The sequence below is a fragment of the Cheilinus undulatus genome, linkage group 13, assembly GCF_018320785.1.
Source record: "Cheilinus undulatus linkage group 13, ASM1832078v1, whole genome shotgun sequence".
NCBI lineage: Eukaryota > Metazoa > Chordata > Actinopteri > Labriformes > Labridae > Cheilinus > Cheilinus undulatus.
In genome coordinates, this window is record NC_054877.1 from 7517825 (window position 1) to 7540134 (window position 22310).

Consider the following 22310-nt stretch of genomic DNA (forward strand, 5'->3'; position numbering starts at 1 on the left):
CAGATGCCAGTTTAGCTCAGCTGGTAGAGCAGGCAGTCATGCACAGAGGCCATAATCCTTAACAAAGTGGTTGCAGGATCAGTACCTACTCTTAGTGCTGCTTGGTGCATATCTTCCCCCGCTCTGTCTCCCCATGCCTCTCTTCAGCGGTCTTTTAAAAAGTACTTAAGAAGTACTATTTGGTCTACATGATGCGCCCTGGGAGTGTAACATCTGCAGTCTGTCTCACACACCTGCAGCCATACTGTAAACATCACTGGGACATCCATGCCGCTAACAGGTGGAATCACCTTTCAGGGAATGGAAAAAAGCTGTATTTTCAATATATTTTACACTGAATAGGCATAGTCGGCATCTTTAGGTCACTTTTTTATTGCTTTAAATTTGGTTCAAACCCACTGACAGATGTATAGTGTAACTAATAGCACTGAATTATGAAAAAAAATTTGGAGATACGAGGTTTTGGCCCAAAGCCAGCGATATGTGACTACAGCATTAACATGCACCAGGAGGAGGTTCAGCTGAACAGACCCACTTAGGATCAGCCTAGCATAACTGACTGCTGCCTAAAGCATCATGCTGGTGTATCTGTGACTGCAGCTGTGTCACCTGTAGTCTGAACGTTTTTACATCAAGGGGACACAGACTCTGTACAGGCCTCAGTTCTCAGACAGCTGACTGTGATATCAGAGTTTTAAGGTAGATCAGTCAAGGAAACAAGAAAGCCTGCACCTTTGGTTTTCACCAGACAACTGACTATGGCACAAATGACTTAATTGGCACATCCTGCAAAGTCATAACTCTGCATGCATATATTGCAACTGCAGTTGCAGTGCAGAGGGTTAATGATTTTGTCACCTCATTACGCCTCTGCAGTGCTCACAACAAAGTCAAAACCACAAATGGGTGTGAAATTATTGTCAATAAGGCAGTCTAAGACTCTCCACTGGGTAAACAGAGATGATACAGCTTTAAAATCAGTATTGTGTTTGCATTTCATATTCAAAACTATTCATAACAGCATATACAGGTAAAACATTCAGCTGATACTGATACATCTGTAAAAATGCTTTATAATCAATTATCTCTCTGGCTTTGACGCCCTTATTTATCGTGTGTGTGGTGTAAGGTTTAACTTTCAGTGCTTTTATCTAAAAGAACAACTATCTGGCATCAGAGAGAGCTGGTTCATATTTTCCCTCACTGACAGACCCACACCAGCTCACCAGTGCATTCCTTTTGACTTGTGCTTGGCAGAGCCCCAAAAAGCTCTATATTACCTGTATCGCTGCTGGCTACTTGGCAGACGGCACAAACCTCCCATATCCACCTTCTTACCTCAGATCCTGCCTCAGAGAATATCTCAGTTACACAATATCTTCAAAAGGCACCGAGACAATCAGATGACAAGTTCGCTTTAATAACTGAACAATAAGTAAAGAAGGCATGGTTGATTTGACTTCTGGTTGATCAATTTCACATTTAAAATCAGTGTCAGTCATATGATCCTTAGCAATGAGAGGTTGAAAAGTGGAGCTGTTGTTTATTTATTTATTTTTTTAAGGTTTTCATCAGGAGCTGGATTATATGTTAAGATCTGTCCTCTCATAGAGAAACAGATATGCCGACATAAACTTATCTTGGTGGTCTGATTGTAAAACAGATATCTGGTGACTGAAGTTTTCCTGATTGTATATTATTAATAAAAAATATTTTTGATGCCATTTGAAGAAAAAAAAAGAAGAAAGATGGAACTGTTTCCAAGTTTTGCCAGCAGCTGACCATGTCGTTCTTGTGAACACTACGTCTCAGCAATAAAAGGGATGTTCTTCAAATTTGCAGAAATTTCCACTCTGGTTCAAGGATGAACTGATTAAATGCTGGAGGCAAAACATCACTTGGAGGGATTTTCTTCAAACTTTGCACACATGTCCACTCTAAGTCATGGTTGATCTGATTTAATTTTGGATGCCTGGGTTGTTGGGCACCCTTGCTTGTCTACCAATCTCTCTGGTACACAGACCACTCCAGACCCTTTCCTGACCCACCATTGTACTTTTCACTATCAAGTAATTGTAAACTTCACAGAGGTTTACACTGATGCATGACTGCTGCAGACAGTGGTCGAGCCACCGCCTCCCAGCTGCTCAGGAGCTACCAAGAAAGTAGATAAGCTACTGACTACAGGGGGCTGGATAGATATGGCTGCAAACTAGTGCTGCACGATTTGGTAATAATGAGTGATAGCGGTTATCCTGGACTAAACTGAGATCTGTAATGGCAATATAATGCTTGGATCAGGGGTGTCAAACTCAATCACAGCAGGGGCCAGATTCTGGATTCAGGTCTATTCTGAGGGCCTTACAGGGTCACCATTTTAACCATAAACTGTCAACCTTGTTTTACCGATTAAAAAAATATGAAAAAAAGAGAAACTTAGCACTGATGATAAATGTTACAATGTTACAATGTTACAATGTCATTTAGCAGACGCTTTTCTCCAAAGCGACGTACATTTGAGAGCAAGAACAACACAAGCAATGATCTAGACAAGAAGAAACAACATCAGTAAGTGCCATCAAGTGCTTCAGGTTCAATTGGACGCAAGTGCTGCCGTGTAGAGTTTAAGGCAGAGTACCTAAAATATACGTTGTTTATGTAGTTTTTTTTTTTTTTGTTTTTTTTTTTTTTTTTGTTTGTTTGGTTTTTTTTTTTTTTTTGTTTGTTTTTTTGTTTTTTTTTGTTTTTAGACAGCAACAATGAATCAAGGAAAATGTGGGATCACTAATTGCCATTCATTAGGCTTCACAACAACTATTTACCAAGTACCAAGTGCTGGATCATTCCCAAAGAGCTGGGCAAAGAAATCCCAGAAGTAGAGCAGGACAGTGCGAGCTAACTATAGTTGGGAAACTCATTCAACCACTGGGGACAGCAGTGGAGAATAGTCTGGCTGAGACTCAATCTACTACTGGGGACAACAGTAGAGAATTGCCTAGCTAAGTGCAAAGTGTTCTCTGAAGAGCTGGGTCTTTAGCCTTCTCTTGAAAGTAGACAGGGAGTCTGTAGATCGAATGTAGTTGGGTAATTCATTCCACCATTTAGGGACAACAGAGGAGAAGAGTCGAGCTAGTGACTTAGGAGCATGATGTGCTGGAAGTACCAGGCGCCTTTCGCTGGCTGAGCGTAGTGGGCGAGAAGGGGTGTAGACCTGGATGAGGGACTCCAGGTAAACAGGAGCAGTTTTAGTTACTGCTTTGTAAGCAATGATTAGAGTTTTGAATTTAATGCGAGCTGCAACTGGAAGCCAGTGTAGAGAGATTAAAAGAGGCGTGACATGAGCTCTCTTGGGTTGGTTGAAGACCAGACGTGCTGCTGCGTTCTGGATCAACTGCAGAGGTATAACTGTGCATGCAGGTAGGCCTGCCAGTAATGAGTTACAGTAGTCAATACGTGATATTATAAGAGCCTGTACTAGGAGTTGTGTAGCATGCTCTGTCAAGTAGGGTCTGATCCTCTTGATGTTGTAGAGGGCGAAACGGCAGGACCGAGCAATCGAGGCCACATGGAGCTTGAAGGTTAGCTTCAATTGATTTTGAAATTGAAAAAATTAGAAAGATAAGTTTAAAAGCTCACAATCTGAGAAAAGTACATTTATAAGTTCAAAAAGGTAAAAATATGAGATTGAAATGGAAAAATTATGTTTTTTTGTTTTTTTTTTTTAACAAATATATTAGACAGAAAGTCAAAATCACGAGTTTAAAAGGTCAAAATATGGGCGCAGGTGGCTGAGTGGTTTGGGGTGCACCGCATGTGCGCTGGTGGCCCTGGCTCAGGTCTGGCCTTGGGCCCTTTGCCGCATGTCTCTCCCCCACTCTCGTCAGCTGTGTCCGACTCTGTCCACTGTCCTCTTCTGTCAAATAAAGGCACAAAGTTGCCCAAAATAAACGTTTAAAATTGCAAAAGGTCAAAATATAAAGTAAAATTTTGTAATCACGAAAATGAAAGTCAAAAATGATTCTTTGTTTTTAAATTGTGAGTCTAAAAGGCCAAACAATGGAATTAAAAAGTCAAAGTTTGGGGTTATGAATCTTAAAGCTCAAAATATTATATGAGAAGTCAAAATCATGAGTTGAAATGCTGAATGTGCGAAATAAAAAATAAAACTCCTAAGTTTGAGTCCTAATTGTGAGATGCAAAACTGAAAAAGTGATATTAAAACACAAGTTATTTTCTTTTCCTACATTGCTGCCTTTTCATCTAAACATTTTTACTCCTTAGTTTTTCAGATTTTATGACTTAACAAGGATATCCTAAATCATCAAGGATATGCTTACATTTTGTTTTTTTAATCTGCAGACCTCATACTGATGGGCCAGTTATACCAGAAATATGAGATCATCTTGGGTCCGAATTTGGCCCCCAGGCCTTGAGTTTGACACCCCTGGTTTAGATGGTATCATGAGTCTACTTGTTTGGTTATAAAGGAAAATGACGTGAATAATGGTAGCTTGAAGTGTGTATTTCTAAACTCAAACTAACAAAATTAATTAGCATAAAAACACAAAACATGAATTTTTACAGTTCTTCTTTGAAAATTTCTTAATATTTGAAAGAAAAACTCCTTTCCAGAAAAAAGGTACTTCTAAAAGTGCAGATTTTATAGTTAACCTTCTAACTAGTTCTTAATGCAAGAATAATTGAAGCAGGAAAACAATTTAAACATATTTTGCAACTGAATCCCTGCTAATCTAATCACTGACCACCAATTTTTACAAGCTTGCAGTTGCTTCCACCAAACTACACCTGTAGCTACTGCCTCTTTCTCCTAAAATAACACTAATCAGTCCAGTGAGCTTAAAGTAGCAACAAGCATTTCAAATTGAAACTTTGCTTCTGATGACAGACATGGATCTGGCCAATCAGCTGGCATTGTCAGATTAATGAGAGTTACTAAATATGAATAAAAAAACTCTCCTCTCCTTCACTGCCCAGAAATAATTTCATTCACTCCGTCTGCTCTGGCAGTTTCATTTCTGTTTTTATCATGTTATGGTAAAACTGTTCAATGAATGCAAACACTCAAACCCCTAAAGCTTTTGGTGTCAAAGCAGTGAGAGCTGTGTGGATTTATGTGAGACTGAAGGCTGTCGTATATGAAATGTTCCATTCTCTGCCATAGAAAACGCCTGTAGGGACGGGGGAATCGGGGGGGGGGGGGGTAGAGACGAGGACTGTGAAGATACAACATGATGACAGCTCGTCAAGACGGTCCACACCTACACACAACAGTTCAGACAAATGCAGACACACACTCCCACCTGTAAACCCACAAACACCAGGCTGACGGTGCAGTGAGAAGAAGTCACCGCCACCAACAGCGAGAAATTCCTTCAAGCGCATCACCGTATGGCTGAGGGCAGGGGTCAAATATTTCTTACACTTGAACTAAAAACTTCTAACTTTAACTTTTGCTTGAGTTATATTTCACAACAGCCTTAGAAGTCAGGTCAGAACTTGAATGTACATTTTCAGAAACCTTTCTGCCCTGTGAGAAAACAAACAGAGAGTCCCCCAGCTCTGAGAACAAGTTACAAGATGTCAGTCGAGCAGTAGAGTTTTCTGGATCCTTTTATAGCTGGCATTAAGAAAAACATTTTACAGCACATTTCTATCTCTCTCTAAAAGAGCTGAAGTCTGACTATAATATCTGTCATCAGGTAAACACTATCCAAACAACACTGTGGGACTGCTGCTGTATAATTACTGCGGTGAAATGAGACTGCGGTTGGGATGATTGTGAAACAGGAGCTCTGCAAAGAACCATGCTATGATGATGTGTCTCACTCTATTATAACTGTTTCACCTACATTATAAAATTAGCATTATTACAGTTATACTGCTTAGTATTTTCCTGCAGTCAAATCTGCAGATTACTGTTTATTTATTTATTTACTTTTTAAGATTTATTCTGGGCATTTTTGTGCCTTTATTTTGATAGAGGAGGACAGTGGATAGAGTCGGAAACGGGGACGAGAGCAGGGGAGAGACACGCGGTAAAGGGCCTCAGGTCTGATTTGAACCGGGGCCGTCCGCGTACATGGGGCGCGCCTTAAACCACTAGGCCACCACCACCATCATCAGATGATCCCAGCCTTTTTTTTATGCATCACTCAGTGATACATCTGAGGGAACAAAAGTGTTAACCCAACATTAATAATCCAGTAAGATGCCCCTTAAAATCTACTGGACAATCATGAGCTGCAGAGTCACTCTCCAAAGAAAACATCACATTTTCCTTCAGCCTGATTTCTGCATGTCAAACAAATCAGCAGCATCGACCCAGGATGTAGAAATGTTCTACAAACATAAACACCTCTGGGTCTGTCTGTAGGAATGCAGTGAAATATTTGAGCACAGTGGAGTATGTGACCTGATGACCTCCTGTCTGTCAGTCAGGATGACTTCTCCGTCAAACTGCCCTGAAGGCGATGGATGAATCAGGCCGTGAGGAAGTGTGACTGTCAGGTTTTTCACACTGACAAGTTCAAGACCTGAAGTTCAACTAGTGTAAGTTACTTTAGGCTCTGCAAGGAAACAAGTCACTGAGCAGACAAGTCTAACTACTGGGATCTATACAGTCTTCTGCAACACACGACATGCCTTTATGGCGCAAACTCCTGTCTCACTCTAATTCATTGACCAAATCTCTAAGCAAACAGGGTTTTTTCTGCCATGGGGAGTCACAGTGGAAGTTCAGCATCATTTAAGGAAAGCTCACTGATGTAAATGTGGAGTATGTGTAGCTTAGATTGAGAAAGATAAGAGAGGCTTGTATAAACATGTGGAGGCAATCACAGATCAAAGAGAGAGGAAACGGCGCTATTAATGAACCCAGAGACACCAAAATGGACTGATCACAAGAAATGATCTTATCTGATTGGTCAGGAAGGAACAACTGTGTCGCTGAGCAACAGCTACAAATCTGTTCTCACACACAAAAGATCAATAAATATGTAACTATGAGAGATTCTTTGCAATTCTGCAGAAATCTTCAGATAGCAGGAGAACATGTCTGTGAAGCAGCTGCAGGCAGCAAAGCACAACAGTTTCTGTTTTGTCTTCTCAGCATTTTCACCGTGATCTGTATCTTTCCATCCGAGCATCACTCACCCTGTCTTTGTCATCGGCCACATCACAGAGAACGTCATCCAGGTCGAGGATCCCGCCGTCACCGTGCTCCAACCGGTGGACCTGCAGCCAGTAGCTAGCATCCTGAAACACAGGAAGAAAGACATTTAAAACCATGTTAAGGCAAAAACAAGAAAAGCAGAGCAAAAGAGTAATTTGACATAATCTCATAGAAGGAAAGTTGACTAGGATGCACAAATCCAAATATACAGAGTGCATTACATGAACTAAGATCAGGTTTATCTGATTCTTTTTTTAAACATGAGAAAATCTGCTACTTCATAGTAACAAAACAGAAACTTTAAAGAATGCAGAATGCAAATAATACCAACCTCCCCATACTGTATATACAGTTAAACTTATAAATGCAGAGCTTATGCAGAGATATCGGCAGATATGAACATTTCTTCAGATATCTACAAACTGCACGTTGGATAATATCGATCTATATCGAAGTAAATATCAACCATGTATAAAACTAACTTGGTTGTTGGCTGGACGAACAGCCTGAGGTTGTTTTTTTGTTCATCTTAAGTTTTAAAAATGTTCTAATGTCTTAAAGGTAGTTTCTTTTTTTCATTCTTAAAGCTTTTCTTACAGACTGAAGTTTTATGGAAGAATATTATAATAATAACAGTAATATCTTTAATAATATCGAGATCTGCCAGACTGAATTTGTATCAGCATATTGAATATTGCCAAAAATCAAATGTCCTGCATTCCTGATTTTCAGCATCATAAAAGAAAAATGATGTCAAGGGGTGCCAGTTTAGCTCAGTTTGTAGAGCTGGCAGCCATCCACAGAGGCTATAGTCCTCGACCCACTGGTAGAAGATTCAATTCCTGGTCTCAGTGCTGTTTGGTGTATTCCTCTACTCTCTCTCCCTAAATTTCCTGTCTCGCTTTAGTTGATCATCAAAATAAAGGCAAAAGCCCAAAAAACAGTATTTCAAAAAAATGATAAAAACTTTCAGAAAGATGAGATGGGTGGCATTCAAAAAAATTCGATATACTGTAAAACACCAAATACAAGCTCTTCCCAATGTAAGCACTCTCTTGTTTTTCGTTCTTATCAGTGTAAATGCTCCTACATGTGCTCGGGCACAATTCCTTGGCCATGGCCCAGATGGGCTTTAGTATGGTATGATTGTTCATGCACAATCAAAGACAAAATGTGTGATAAGCTTATGATGTAAAATCAATACAGCTGTTCCTCTTGACGTCCATTTTAAACAATGACAGAGATGGAAGGCATATCCGACTAAAACGGCTCAAAATAAGCCACAAAATGAGTGAGCTTACTGTTATTTTTTTCTGCGTATTTCTCAATTGTGTCGACTCTGTGACTACATGTCTTGTATCCTGCCCAGGCATGGTTTAGCTTGGAGCAACGTGAGTGCAGGCCAACAGGTGACTGGGGAGGGGGGACAAGCATGCTTCAGCATGGTATGGGACACCTCTGTCTAGTTTGAGTGCACACTGGTGTTCTTAATTAAATGCCTTCATGCTTCAGTGTTAGAGTAGCTTGTGGATTAAAATAGGAAGAAAAATATGCAGGTCACAAAAAGAAATAAAGGTAAACTTCCAAGGAAGCCAATGTACTGCACACTGCATACATTAAAATGCAGTTCTCTGCCCTGTTAATTTCAAATTTTCCTTTATATGACAACTGGCCCTTTCATTTTGACTGCAGAAAAACTGGAGCTGCTGAATGAAATAAAGAAAAGAAAATCAATTAAATTTGTCAGACACTGATGCCTTGTCATCTCCATCTTTCCTTGTTCTTTGCTTTAACACACAGAGAGGAAAACAAGATCAGAGCAATGGGGGAAATGTTGCACTGCTTTGTGTGGCATCACTCACATGCTGTCAGGATCCTACTGCAGGAATTAGTCAGGAATTTTTGTATGGATATGGTTAAAGGCTGTGTTGCATTGATGCCTGACTAAATAGAGATGGAGTCATTCCATGGAATGTCGTAAATAACAGCCTGGGCTATTATTATTAAAGATTTACAGCACATTAAAGTGTTCTACCTTTATGTAAAAGCTTCTAATGGACTCTTATGCTTGACACTGACTCTGATATTGTTGGTGCTTGAAGCGGGAAACTCACAATCATGAAGGGCCCAGAGGGGAATCCCGACACTAGCTGCTGTATTTCTGAGACCAATTTCATGCTGAATGTTTTGACATGAGTAAGGCACGCAAAGGTCACACTAGATTAGAAGAAGAGAGGAGATCAAGAAAGAGACAGAGAGGATGTGGGTGAAGATGGCAGTCAAATAGAGCAGGGGTAAGCTTCACGAGTGGAAGGAGACGTCAAAGTGGTTCTAGTTTTTGTAAAATAGACTATGAAGTGGAATAAAAGACAACTTTTCATCTCCACGTACAGTCATAAATAGAAATTACAGCAGCTACATGGTCATAAAAATGCACTTTAATGGCCTGCCATGCAAAAACAAGCATAAAACGTGACCACACATTCTCCTGGAGTCAGCCCCAATATAACACTTGCTGCTTCCACTTAACTATATCACCCCATCCATGTCTAGGGGTGTCCTGTTTCTTGGAATGGAGGGGTAGGGTAAAGTGCTATGGGTGCATGGTCCATCAAACAGAAGCAAACATCAAATGGAGGGTAAAGGGAAACCTATGCCTTGTGAATCACCTGCAAGATGGCTGCAAAACAGGCAAGAAAAGTGTACAAATGTGCATTTTCACTGGAAATAACATTTGAAGATTACAACATTCTGGTATGTAAATTTAAGGTTTCTGTAATGCATTATGGTCCTTTTTATTTTGAAGAAACAAATGTAGGAGGAGGTTTCCCCACTATCCTTTGTAGCCCTATTCACAGGTGCAAAGAGGCACTCGTAAATGTGGGCCAGGGTTAGGTTTAGGGGGTAAAAGTTAGAAATGAGACTTAGCCAAAGACACCATGATCACAGAGCGCAGTAACACAATCAAGCGTCTGTCAAACATGAAGTGCTGTAAGTGTGTGGGCGTCATTTCTGAAGTTATGAGTCAGAACATGACTGTTTGGGTTCAGCTCGCTCCCAGCAGCAGCCTCGAGGCCTCCAGCCTCATTACCCACTTTTACTGTAACAGTCCACTGTAACACACAGGCTGCTGCAAAGGGCACCAGACACATTACAGAGGGATAATTGCACTATACTGCTGTGTTTAACTGGCTCTATATCTAAAGATGAAAGTGAAGAAAAGAGGGGCTTTTTGAAAAAGGAAAATAATGAGACAGGAGACAGAAGAAGAGGTGGAGGAAGGCATGCAAAAACTGAAGATACATGAAGATAAAGGATGTTGATGTAGGAGTGAGAGGAATTTTGTTGAATAAGACAGTGTTTCCCAACCATTTTTCCTTGCAGTCCCGCCTGTATGTACCGAAGAAAAGTGAAAACCCCCCAGGACACAAGAGAGAAGAAAAAGTGGCGCACTGCCATCAAAACTCAACATAAATTTTAATTGTTTGACTGATAAAACCCTAAAAAGGCCCATGCATGCTTCTCTGACCAAAAGATGTTTGAATAAACGACTTTATAATTGCTTTATCATAGTTTTAGTCAATATTTGCCAGTCGAATTCTGGAAGCCTCAGAGCAGACTAAGGCCTTGTCCGACAAAGACAAAAACATTATATTTCTGTTTCGTTTGGAAAAAGTTTCACATGTCCATCTAGGAAAGCTTCAATAAGAAAGGTTTGGGAAAAGGCAGAGGCTTTGAAAAAACTCAGAGTGTGACTGGATGAATGTTCTGTCTGTCACATCTCTACGGGCCAATCAGAGCAACAAAACACGTGACGTAGCTGTTATTGAGCTGCGCGTGCACAGCTACCAAGGAATAATGTGAACCATGGTGACTGTAGACATGTCAGTACTCCATATTTGTTGTTTTTGAAAAGAAACAAACTCACTGCTGTTCTTTGTTCTTCTTTTAATGAAGAAATTTCATCAAGTTCTGATAAAACTGGCGCTTTAGCAGCATCCACGCAAAACTCTTCCGCCATAATTGCACCAGCTTCTTGCTGCTGCTTGTTGACGTCACAACTCTGCCGCGTCTGAAAGTACTGCCCCTCTTCACTGATTGGTCCTGTCACTTTCTAACCGGGCCCAAACGGTTCAGATGGGAGCGTTGCAAGATGGATTCACTAGTGAAAAACACGGAAACGGGCGTATCCATCTGCTCTGCAAGGTTACAGAACCACTGAAAACCACTGAAAATGCCAAGCCTGTACGTGGCGCTGTAGCGTTTCCACGGAAGTGCACCAAAAGAGAGAAGAAGATTACAGAAAACTGCCACAAACTTTCTCCTAGTTGCCCTTCTGGTTGTTCTTTAAGAACATCTGGTGCATGATGTTCTCTGGTGGTAAAGGAGCATCAGATTTTGCTGTAAAAGTCATAATAAGCTCAGTAGCTTCTGCAGCACGAACACAACCCTGTAATTCGACAGCACATGTGGCGTAAGTGGGATACGCTATGTGTGACCTAATTGTTTCAAGAAAGATGCGGTTGGCTGTCCACACAGAGACGAAACAGTGAGCATTTACAGATTCATTCACTCTGGGATCTGGTTTCAAAAAGTAGCGTTTATGTCCTACCAAAACGCCGGTTCAGTGTGGATGAAACGCTGATACTCCAGAATTTGTCTCCGTGTGGTGGGGCCATAGCCTCGCGACCCCTTTAAGATCTTTGGCCTCCATGGGGGGGTCCCAGACCCCAGGTTGGGAACCAATGGAATAAGACATGCTTCTGTTCTATTAATTCTGAAATTATTTGTCTTGTAATACTGCAGCGTCCAGAGAGGTCTTAATGAGCAACTAAACCCTCTGGGAATTTCTGTAAATGTTGTTTTAGTATGTCGTCTACATGAGCATGAATCACTGCTTACACTTTGGTATCTCCAAGAAGTCCTGTCTTGAATAATTATGACATTATGGAGACTTATAAATCTGAAAAAGCAGCAGAGGCTATAAGATGACTTGGCTGACTGGGATGGTAAGAATGGGGAGGTTTGCATGTCTTACCTCCCTCCTATCTGTGTCCATGACTTTCAAAAGGCATTTTTAAACATCCAGTGTAGATGCAAGTCAGCTGAAACTCTGGGGTTTTGCATCTTCATAATCTGTTCAATGTTACCCCAGCATGCAAGCATTAATGTTGCATTGTGTTGTGTCACATCGTGCAGCATCACACTTTAACAGCTTTGCACACTCGCTATCCACGCTGCATCAGGACAGCTGTAGGATTTATACAAGTGCAGCAGCAAAACCAGAGAAAAGGTCCCACTGGTGTTTGCTATGCATTGTTTCCTGTCAGTTACACACACTGACTGTCAGACTGCCGTGACAGACGTCGTGTTGTGTGACAGCCTCGGCTACTGTCTGTGACCCCCGACACAGAGACCCTGTGGAGTCCAGCTGATGGAGCTCACTGTGGAGATGTGAACAATCACAGAGAAGAGGAAAATGCTTGAATGTCTTCAGGGTTTAAGGACAATGTTTGGATTCTATCTGGGAATGTTAGGGGATTTTCTACACAGACTAAGGTCATTCTTATCATAAATGGGCACCTACTGCTAAAGATTTAAGCCCTTAGATTAAAATAGATCAAGTTCCCTGACATTAAAATACCAAGTAGCATGTTTTCTTCAGATACAATTAGATTAAGCATTCCCCACGTAAAAATGCAGCTTAAAGCTGCCATTTCCAAACAATAACCAGCTTTTTCTCTCTCAAAATCTTCTGCAATTCAAAGCTGGGCTGTAAAGTTCTTATCAGTCACAGAAATGCAGGAAGTGGCCGACGTCCACTGATCTACATCTGTCAACAAAGAAATGCAAATAAGCCACCGTAGGTTTGTGTTTGGAAGAGCGTGTTTTTCAAGCTGCTGCCGTCTGTCATTTTTCAGAGTAAAACAAAGAGCGTCTACATCCCATTGACCGAAAATCTGTCTGTTTGGTTCTGTTTGGCAGGAAGCAACAAATCACAGTCTTTAATCCAATTCAGAGAGAGACAGTACATCAGCTTCTTCTTTTAAATTGAGTTAGATATCACCTGAACCCTAACAACCTTCACAAGTTAAACCATGGAACAAGAAATCGAAACAAATCTGGTTTGTTAAATGTCACAGGCCTGATATATGATCTGACCTTTCACTACAACTGAAAAATCAAACAAAAAACATTCACCTTTTTCCTCCAATAAAATAAAAATAGCCACATTCATTCAAATCTTAACACACAAAACAAAACAATATATGTATAAAAATGACTCGCTGCAGAATGATCATACTTTATTTTGTTTTACTGTAGAATGCTTCAGTTTCAGCTCACATCACCCTTCGACACCATCTGTCACTAAGTCCTTAGATTTGTCGCAGATGTGGCGGCCATTTTAAGGCACTTTTGACAGCAGGAACTCTCCTAAGGAACAAGGAACCTGTGGAGGAACTCTGCTTTTGTAACAGGTATCAGGTTCTGAGTCCCTGCTCAGGAGGTGGGACTTCCAAATGCTGAACGCTTCTGATTCGTATTAAGGTCATCGACTTGGTTGGTCTTCTATAATGCAGCAGCACTTCAGGGATGCATGGTACTGGATTTTTGCAGAAACACAGCATGCCAATATTTCCCACCTTATTTATGCCAATACTGATGTTGATATCAATGTATGCACTAGGGCTGAACAATTTTCAAAAATAATCTAATTACTATTTTTTTTCCCAATATTGCGATTGCAATGTAATATGCGATTACTATTAGGTTCCTCAGCTTATATATTTTCAACAAATTCAAGGAAAAAATCATTCTATAATATACAGTTTAACTTGCCGGAGAAGGTACAGATACAGATACATTTATGACAATAGATATTTTTTTTAAAAATTACATAATTTCTGAACATTTAATCCACAGTAGCATGATTGTAAGGGAGCAACAAGCTTCAAGCTATAAAGGAGGCAGCTGGGGTGGAGGAGATTAAGCGGCTAAGCTTTGCCAGCAGCAACAGCAGCAGCATGGTGAATCCACAGTGATTAGTGAGAAGTACATCATATTTAAATGGACCGCTGTATTGAGAGAAAGAGCTGTGATTGCCTGTGGGCGCTAGAAGGCAATGATTGGGATCAGCTGGCTATTAGCTGATTGTGGCTGGGTGTATGATTTCTGTGAACTAATACTAAGCTTCATCAATATCAGAATGAACTAGGGCAGAATGATTAAAAAAAATCCGACTGCAGTTATTTTTGCTCATGCTGAAAATTTGTTATCAATTACTTTATTAAAGGAGATTATCATTTTTATGCCTCTTGTTTTGATTAAGAAAAACAAACAAAAAACACAAAAAGGTGGATTTTTGAAAACCATTCTGTATATAAAATCTCTGATGTTGCAATTAAAGTGGTATTTTGACCCATTCTAAGTTAAAGAAATACTAAAACTTTTGTGATCTGTAAATTGCAGCAGGCCATATTGCGATTTAATCTAATTTGCGATTTATTCCCCAGTTCTAGTATGCACATCATTTTAATTGCAAAGAATACCAAGTGTCTCTTATGCAAAGAGAGGCCGAGTCAAGTGAAGCTCAAAGAGAATCTGAATGCTTCCATCCAGACGTCTCTTTCGGGGAAGGCTTTGCATATTTCAGCAAGACAATGCTAAACCACATACTGCATCCATCACAACAGCATGGCTTCACAATAGAAGAGTCCGGGTGCAGAACAAGTCTGATGGAAAACATTTGGAGCATGGTATCATGGCCCTGTCCCTACTTTTTTGAGATGTGTTGAGCTAGTATTCTTTTCACAAAATGGTAAAATGTCTCAGTTTCAACATCTGATACACTGTAAATAAAAATGAGTTCTTGAAGTTTGACAATCATTGCTTTATATTTTATTTACATTTTACACAGCACCCAACTTTTTGGAATTGGGGTCATTAATATCTTTTATTTTTTCTAGATTTGTTTTGATACATGCTACGTAAAAAAATACACACTGTAGCCGACATGTAAGTAGGTCAGTGGTTCCCAGAGAGGTCAAGACCACTGGGGGTCAGGGGATGCTTCCAAACAAACACACAAAAAAATCAAGGAGAAATTAAAGATAATTTTAAGAAGTATTTTATCCTTTAAGAAATTTCCTTAAAGGAGTTAAATTTTCAAATAAAACCAGAATTTTTGTGAGATTTGTGCCTAAATGTAAGTTGCGTGTACAAAAACTCCTTCAAATATGACTTTTTTCATGTTTTCGTATGCTTTAACTATCTCCAGGGATGATGGGGGTCCCTGGTATCTGTCACTGTTATTTTTGGGGTCACAGGTTCAAAAGTTTGGTAACCCTTGCCCCAAGTAACCACAGTTTTATATTTTCCCAATATTCTGAGCCAATATATCAGCTGTAAACATCAGCAGAAACGTTCAGATCTGTAAATACCAAAATGTAAGCTTTTATCTGCCAATACTGATATCCTGCATCTGTATTTAATAAACATTGTCAAGGCCCTACATCAATACATCTCCGTCTTTTTAGAGGGGAAATCTGGTACCAATACACAAATCTGGAGGAAAAAAAACAGGAGCTGACAAGCCACCATTACTGTGGCGATATCTCACAACACTTCTACCCACACGGACCATACCTCAGGTCGCGCTCACTCACCACATCCATGCTGGAAAGAAGCGGACATTGTTATTTTTTTACAGATTATTTTCCCGTGTCCCTGGTAATACGCAAAGACATGCAGACGGAGACGGGGGTTGTGTCAATCCTCCTTCAGGCTGCTTGCCCACATCTAGGCCTTAAGGCTCAATTTTTGGCACAGGCTTTGCCTAAAAGTTCTGTGAGGTACTTTTGATGTTAAAAAAAATTGAAATCTTATTTTGAAAGGCTATAAATGCCAACAAGTACATAAAATAATTCATGCATTTAATTAATTAATCACAGCAAATGCAATCAATCTGGAAAGCCCTAGGAATCAACTTTGTGGAGAGATGGCTTGATTGCAGTGGGATAAAAAAAGTTTAGTTTCATGCTTAAGTTCTGTAAATCATGGCAGTTCTGCACTTTTTATGGTTTTCAGTACAGATTTCAGTAGTGTGTGTTGTTAGGACTAGGAAGAACAGACCGTACGAAGGACTGTTTTAACTTTGTTATTTTGTGTGTTAGTGTGTCAATCTGTGAGGGCCAAGTTCAGGAGGTAAAAATAGTTCAGAGAAAATGTCACCCCGCCAAACTGAAGACTCAGTAAACAAGGTTAGAGTCTGAGAGTCACAAACACAGAGCGCTCTTATGAGAGCCGAGGATTCCCACCATCCTCACGAGTGACATGCTCGACTCTAATGAATCATCAGATCTCTTAAAAGCAGAGTCAAAATGCTCCCATGCTCCCTCGGGTGTTTCATCGAGATTCCCATGACGCTAATCTGGCAGGCTCTTATCTAAAGTATTGCATCAAAACTGAGGACAGATTTTGGAGCGAGATCAAAGCCTGAAACGCCTGCAGTGGCCCTCGTCGGCCCCGCAGACCTGGAAGCGAGCCAGGGCCAACATGCCTGCTGCGGGGAAAGCCCAGCCGGTACTTCATAACACAGATATCCAAACATTCCCGAGGCGCTCACTGCTCTGGTATCGCACCATGAGAAGGAAGACGTACATGAAGTGGTCGATACAAGATATATCAGTCAGGATTCCTACATTACCTACATAACACTACACCGGATGAAAAGGTATGGGTGAGATTTCTTAGAAGATGCTGATCTAAGCAATTTGGCAAAGTTAAAATAATAAAACCAGCTGGCAGAACAGCACTCTACTAAATATAGGAGATAGAGGAAGCCTTGGTCTTGGTCTAAACCACAGGTGTCAAACTCAAGGCCTGGGGGCCAAATCTGTCCCATGGAACGGTTATATCCGGCCCGCAAGATCATATCATATTTGTATTATTACTGGCCCACCAGTATAAGGTCTGCAGATTTCCTCCAGTATAATAATGTAAACTTCAACTTGATTATTTAAAATATCCTTGTTAAGCCATAAAAAATCTGAAAAAGTTAAGAGTAAGAAAAATTAGATAAAAGGTCAAGAATGTGGGGGGGGGGAAATAATTTATGTTTTATTTCATATTTTCAATTTTGCATCTCAAGATTATGACTCAATCTTATGATTTTGACTTTTCATTTCATACTTTGACCTTTCAACTCATAATTTGGACTTCGAATGTCACATTTTTATCTTTTAGATTCCCAATTTTAAATTCTAAGTCATATTTTGACATTTTCAAAACCTTTCTTTGGCTTTTTAATCCCATATTTTAACTTTTAAACACATGATTCAAATTTTTTTCTGATACTTTGACATTTTAAATGAATAATTTGCTTTTATATCACATTTTGACCTTTTACACTCCTAATTTTGAATTTAAATCATATTTTTAACTTTTTAAGTCATCATTTTGAATTCTAGCTCATATTGTGACATTTTCAACTCCTAATTTTGGCTTTTTAATCCCACATTTTGAACCATCAGACTCCCAGTTTAAAATCTTACGACATAATCGACTTTTAAATTCATAATTTCAAATCTGATCTCATATTTTGAGCTTTCAAACTTATGATTTCAACTTCCTCCTCATATATTTGCTCTTTAAAAATATTTATTTTCTTTTGAACTTATAAATTGGAATTTTTATCTCAGATTTGAGCCTTTGAACATATCATTTTTGCTTTTTCAAATTTCTAAATGATCTATCATCAGTGCTGGTTTTTTTTTTTTTTTTTTCATATTTTATTACTGGTGAAAACGGGTTGACAGTTTAAGGTTGTATGGACCCTGTTCGGCCCTCAGGTTAGACCTAAATCCAGAATCCAGCCCCTGCTGTGTAGAGTTTGACACCTCTGGTTTAAACCCATTCTGAAAAGCAAGGAGGGGATGATACCTTTTAACAAATCTGATTTTAAAACAAACAACAGAGAAGGGTAAAATACTTCGCCTCAACTATCAACCTTCAACTTTCTGATCTACTGATAATCAGATTTTAGGCGACCACAAACACAGCAGAACACACAACAGTGGACTCAGGGAGGTTCTTCAAACCAAAGCACCAACCTGTTGCTGGGCACCCTGAACACATTCTAAATGTATTATGACAACACCAACTCTGGACAGATCTGCTTCAGAAAGCATGTCCTCATCTTCACCACAGGGGTCCAGCGGAGCAAAACTTAAACACAGCATGTCTGTGGAAGACTTAGATGTGGGCTACTTCTCCACTGAGAGCGACTACGAGGAGAGAGACAACTCCTCAATCAGTGGAAGCGATGGTGATGATGAGGAGGATCATCTAGACCTTGTCACCCTGCACAGGCTTCTGCTGCGCTTTGACAACCTCAATTTAGAGACAGAAGAGCGGGTAGGCCAGCTGCTGTTTCACTTATTTCATTATTTATCAAATATACATGTTTCAAACTGAAATTTTCCTGTCACCAGGGGTAAAATATCATAATGTGAACTGATTTTTCAGGAAGACTATGTTGAGGAAAGCTCTGATTCTGACATGGACCTCATCATAGAGTACACTATGGACCCGCCCTCCCTGTCCTCCATGGAGTTGGACACACCTGTCCTGACAAGATTCAGGGATTTTGTTCAATCGTCTGAAGACCTGACCCAATTTTCATCTTCCAGTTCCTCTACTTCAACGACAGCATCTTCCCCAAGCTTGCCTGATGTCACCAGGGGTTCAGATCAACAACGGATGGACACGCAGTACTTCTACTCTGGTTAAGGCAGCTAACAGGACGATGAAGCTGTGAGCAATAAACAACTGTGTGCTTATCTTTATGAGGAGAGTGTTTCAGTTTGGGAGCTCTGTTCAACAAAACTGAAAGGATGATCAATATTTAATGCTTTTGAAAATAATTTAAAACTGTCTGCTTTGGTTGAGCCCAGACCAGCTTTGCAACACAACAAATCTGTTTCACAACGCTGCATGGGACAGCTGCAGCCGTGTGAACTGAGACGTCACAGGTCGTCAGGTCAGCTCACAGTGTTGATGCTGGCGAGACACCAAAAGCTGGTTTTTGGATGCTGCAGGCAGATAAATGTGAAATGGGAAGACTTATTAGCTATAAATGCAACAAAAAATCTGGTCGAAGTAGAATATTTCATTCGATTACATTATCTGGTGAATTTTGGAAATGATTACATGTACTTAAAAAAAACTTTTCACACCTAAACTTCAACCTAAAGACACTCCTCTCCTCTTCATCAACTCTGCAGGTAGAAATTCAAAGCTGTAGAAGCTAAATATGTCAGGAGAGTTGAATTCTTTGCAAATGACATGATGCCGCAGCGGGGAACTCATGGGGGTCAAGTAGTGATTTCTACATGGAGAAAGGCCATTTTATGTGCTGTTTACAACTATGCCAAGCATTCAAAGCAGGAAAATAAAAATACTTTTTGTTACTTTGAGCAAAGAAAATAGTTTAGCCTCTGTCTACAGCCTCATGTATGGTCTGATTCCACACAGCGGTCCAGTTTGGGTTATTTTATTAAACCCTGATCTCACCTGTATATCCACAGCTGAAGGGCCTCCAGCCTCGCTCCTTGTGACGGGAAACTCATCTCTTTTAAGAGATCCAAATCATTTTGCTCAGCAGTAGATCTGGTTGTTTTGCTCCCAAATGGCTCATCATTTTGAAACATGCTGGCTTTTTAAATATGGATTAAATAATGAAAAGGATGGAGGAAAGGAAACTGCCACTCAAAGGGGAGCTAGCTGACTTGGCTCACATTAAAGAGCCGTTCCATAGAGCAGGCTCGTTTGTGAACGGCACATCCTCACTTGATCTCTCACCCTGTAAGATTTTGCCCTTTGTGAAAAAATAATTACCCTCTTGTTAATCATGAATTAATGGTGGCGAACCACATTTTTTGGAAAGCTGAGACCAATTTCACACGCCACACCCAGGCCTGAATACTGCCAGACCTGTTGAATCCATAAAATCCCTTAAATAAAACCCGTCTGACAAAGTGAAGTAAGCTAAAACAAGAAATCAAGTTGTGACATCTATCGACCTAGAAAGGGCTCCATTTCTAAAGCTTTGGTGCTCCAGAGCAGTGGATCTCAACCTTTTCAGCCCGGGACCTTCAAAATAAAGGTGCAAGAGACCGGGGACACCCACTGCATAATCGAGAATAGTCATGCGCAGACAAGGCCACCCATAAGGGGGGATAAATGGGAGAGCTTTCTGGGGCCCAGCCAAACTGGGAGCCCATGGAGCTCAGCAAAATCATTGTCCACTGTAAAGTTAAGCTGTGACAACCATTTTTTACATTCAACCTGAATAATAACCATTCTTATCAGGTAAACAAATTTCATTTCTATTTTTTTGTGCCATAGTAAATAGCCTTCTAAAAACACGCTTTCTTACAAAAAGAATGACAATTGGCTATCAAAAGCTAAAATAGGTTAAAATTGCAAAAGTTATTGGAAAAGGTGGTGAAATGGGATTATGAAAATGTCTGAAAGGGTTAAAACGTGGCAAAAATGGGTGAAAATTTGGGGAAATAAATCAAAATTGGTTTCAATTTGAAAAAGGGTTAAAATGGCAAAAATGGGCATAACAAATTGTGAAATGTGGTTAAAATGGGTGTAAAAAGTGGTTAATAGAGGGAATAATGGGTCAACAGAGGCAGCAAAAGGCATAAAGTGACAAAGAATTGGTTTAGAAGTGGCAAACAAGGCAGAAAAACGTGATGGAAAGCATTCAAAATGGACAAAAATGGCTTTAAGTGGCAAAAATGTGTTAAAAATGTGCAAAATCTGTGGGAAAAGTGATGAAAACTGGTCAATATTGGGCAAAATTGGTGTAAAGTGGTAAATTTGTATCCAAAAAAATTTTTTAGTCTTTTTAAGACATCTGAGGACCGCCTCTCAGTGTCCCGACCCACATATCGAGTACCACTGCTCCAGAGAACCATGGTGAGAGCCGTTACCCACAAATGGAGAAAACTTTGAACGGTGGGGAACCTTCCCAGGAGTGGCCTGCCTACCTAAATGACTCCAAGACAGATCGATGACTCACAGAAGAGGCACTGCAGGACCACGCTGATGTTAGCACACCTGTTCATGCTCCCTTTATCCTCTGTTTTCAGACTATATTAACCCTTGTTCTGCCCTTTGTCATCCACTTTTTATGACTCCTCTTCTTCTTCCTCCCACTGTTCCTCCTTATAAAACTTTAACTGAACGCTGTCCTTCACTTGACACACATTAAGACTCATTTCACATTCAGAAATTCTGCAGTGAATTCTCTATGGGGATTCTTCTCCTATCTATCCAGCTCAGTTTAACCCTGCGGTACTGCGCTTTTGTGGGTTTACAGCAGATCAAAATACTGTTTTTAAGTACGTAACTTCATTTGCAAGTTTAGTGTGACAGCGTTTTGTTCTCTCCAGAGTTTTAAACACATTCCTTAAAAATGCATTTCACTGCAGATGACTCTCCTCCTCCTCTAACTGGTTTGAATGGGCTGTGCAGAGGAGACAGAGGATCTTAGAGAATAATTAAGTGGTTGTAGATTTAGGACTCAGAGCAGGAAGGGGTTTCATCTTAAACCAAGGCCAGATGGAGACAGAGGGAGGAAGTCACATAAAAGCCAGTGAGGATGGAGGAAATGTTTAAATTAAGGTAATGTGACACAGAAAACCTCATACGATCTGTGCAAAGACGTGCTTTATCCTCACAGCGGGTGATGCTAATCAGCAATAGACTGAGAGCATACAATAGGATTATTGTCAAGTGAGTGTGTTTTTGGATGTTTGGGTGTTAAGACTTCAGCAGCTCTTTGGTTGCATGAGGCCATATGATAGAATTAACATTGTGTACCAGTATTCCAGCGAGTTAAAAGGGTAATTTCACTAATTTAATAGAATTATATGTAGGGAAAATATTTCCTTGTGACAATTACATCACAGTACATGGAGTTTTGGATATATTTGTCAACGTTTTAAGCACCCAGTCTTCAAAAGCCCCATCAAAATGGGGAGAAATGGAGGGATTTTACTATTTTCAATAAATAGCCAATGGACAAATGATAAAACGCTGTGGC

At 40.1% G+C, this 22310-nt stretch overlaps 1 protein-coding gene across 3 annotated transcripts in view; it reads right to left on the minus strand.

Moving 5' to 3' along the window:
- Window positions 1-22310, minus strand: part of LOC121520462 (partitioning defective 3 homolog) — a 443160-nt gene that overhangs the window by 365604 nt on the left and 55246 nt on the right. For all 3 annotated transcript variants that reach the window (XM_041803924.1, XM_041803923.1, XM_041803922.1), the window contains exon 2: window positions 7174-7275. In XM_041803924.1, the coding sequence (XP_041659858.1) occupies window positions 7174-7275 (102 nt within the window). The remainder of the gene's footprint in view (window positions 1-7173; window positions 7276-22310) is intronic.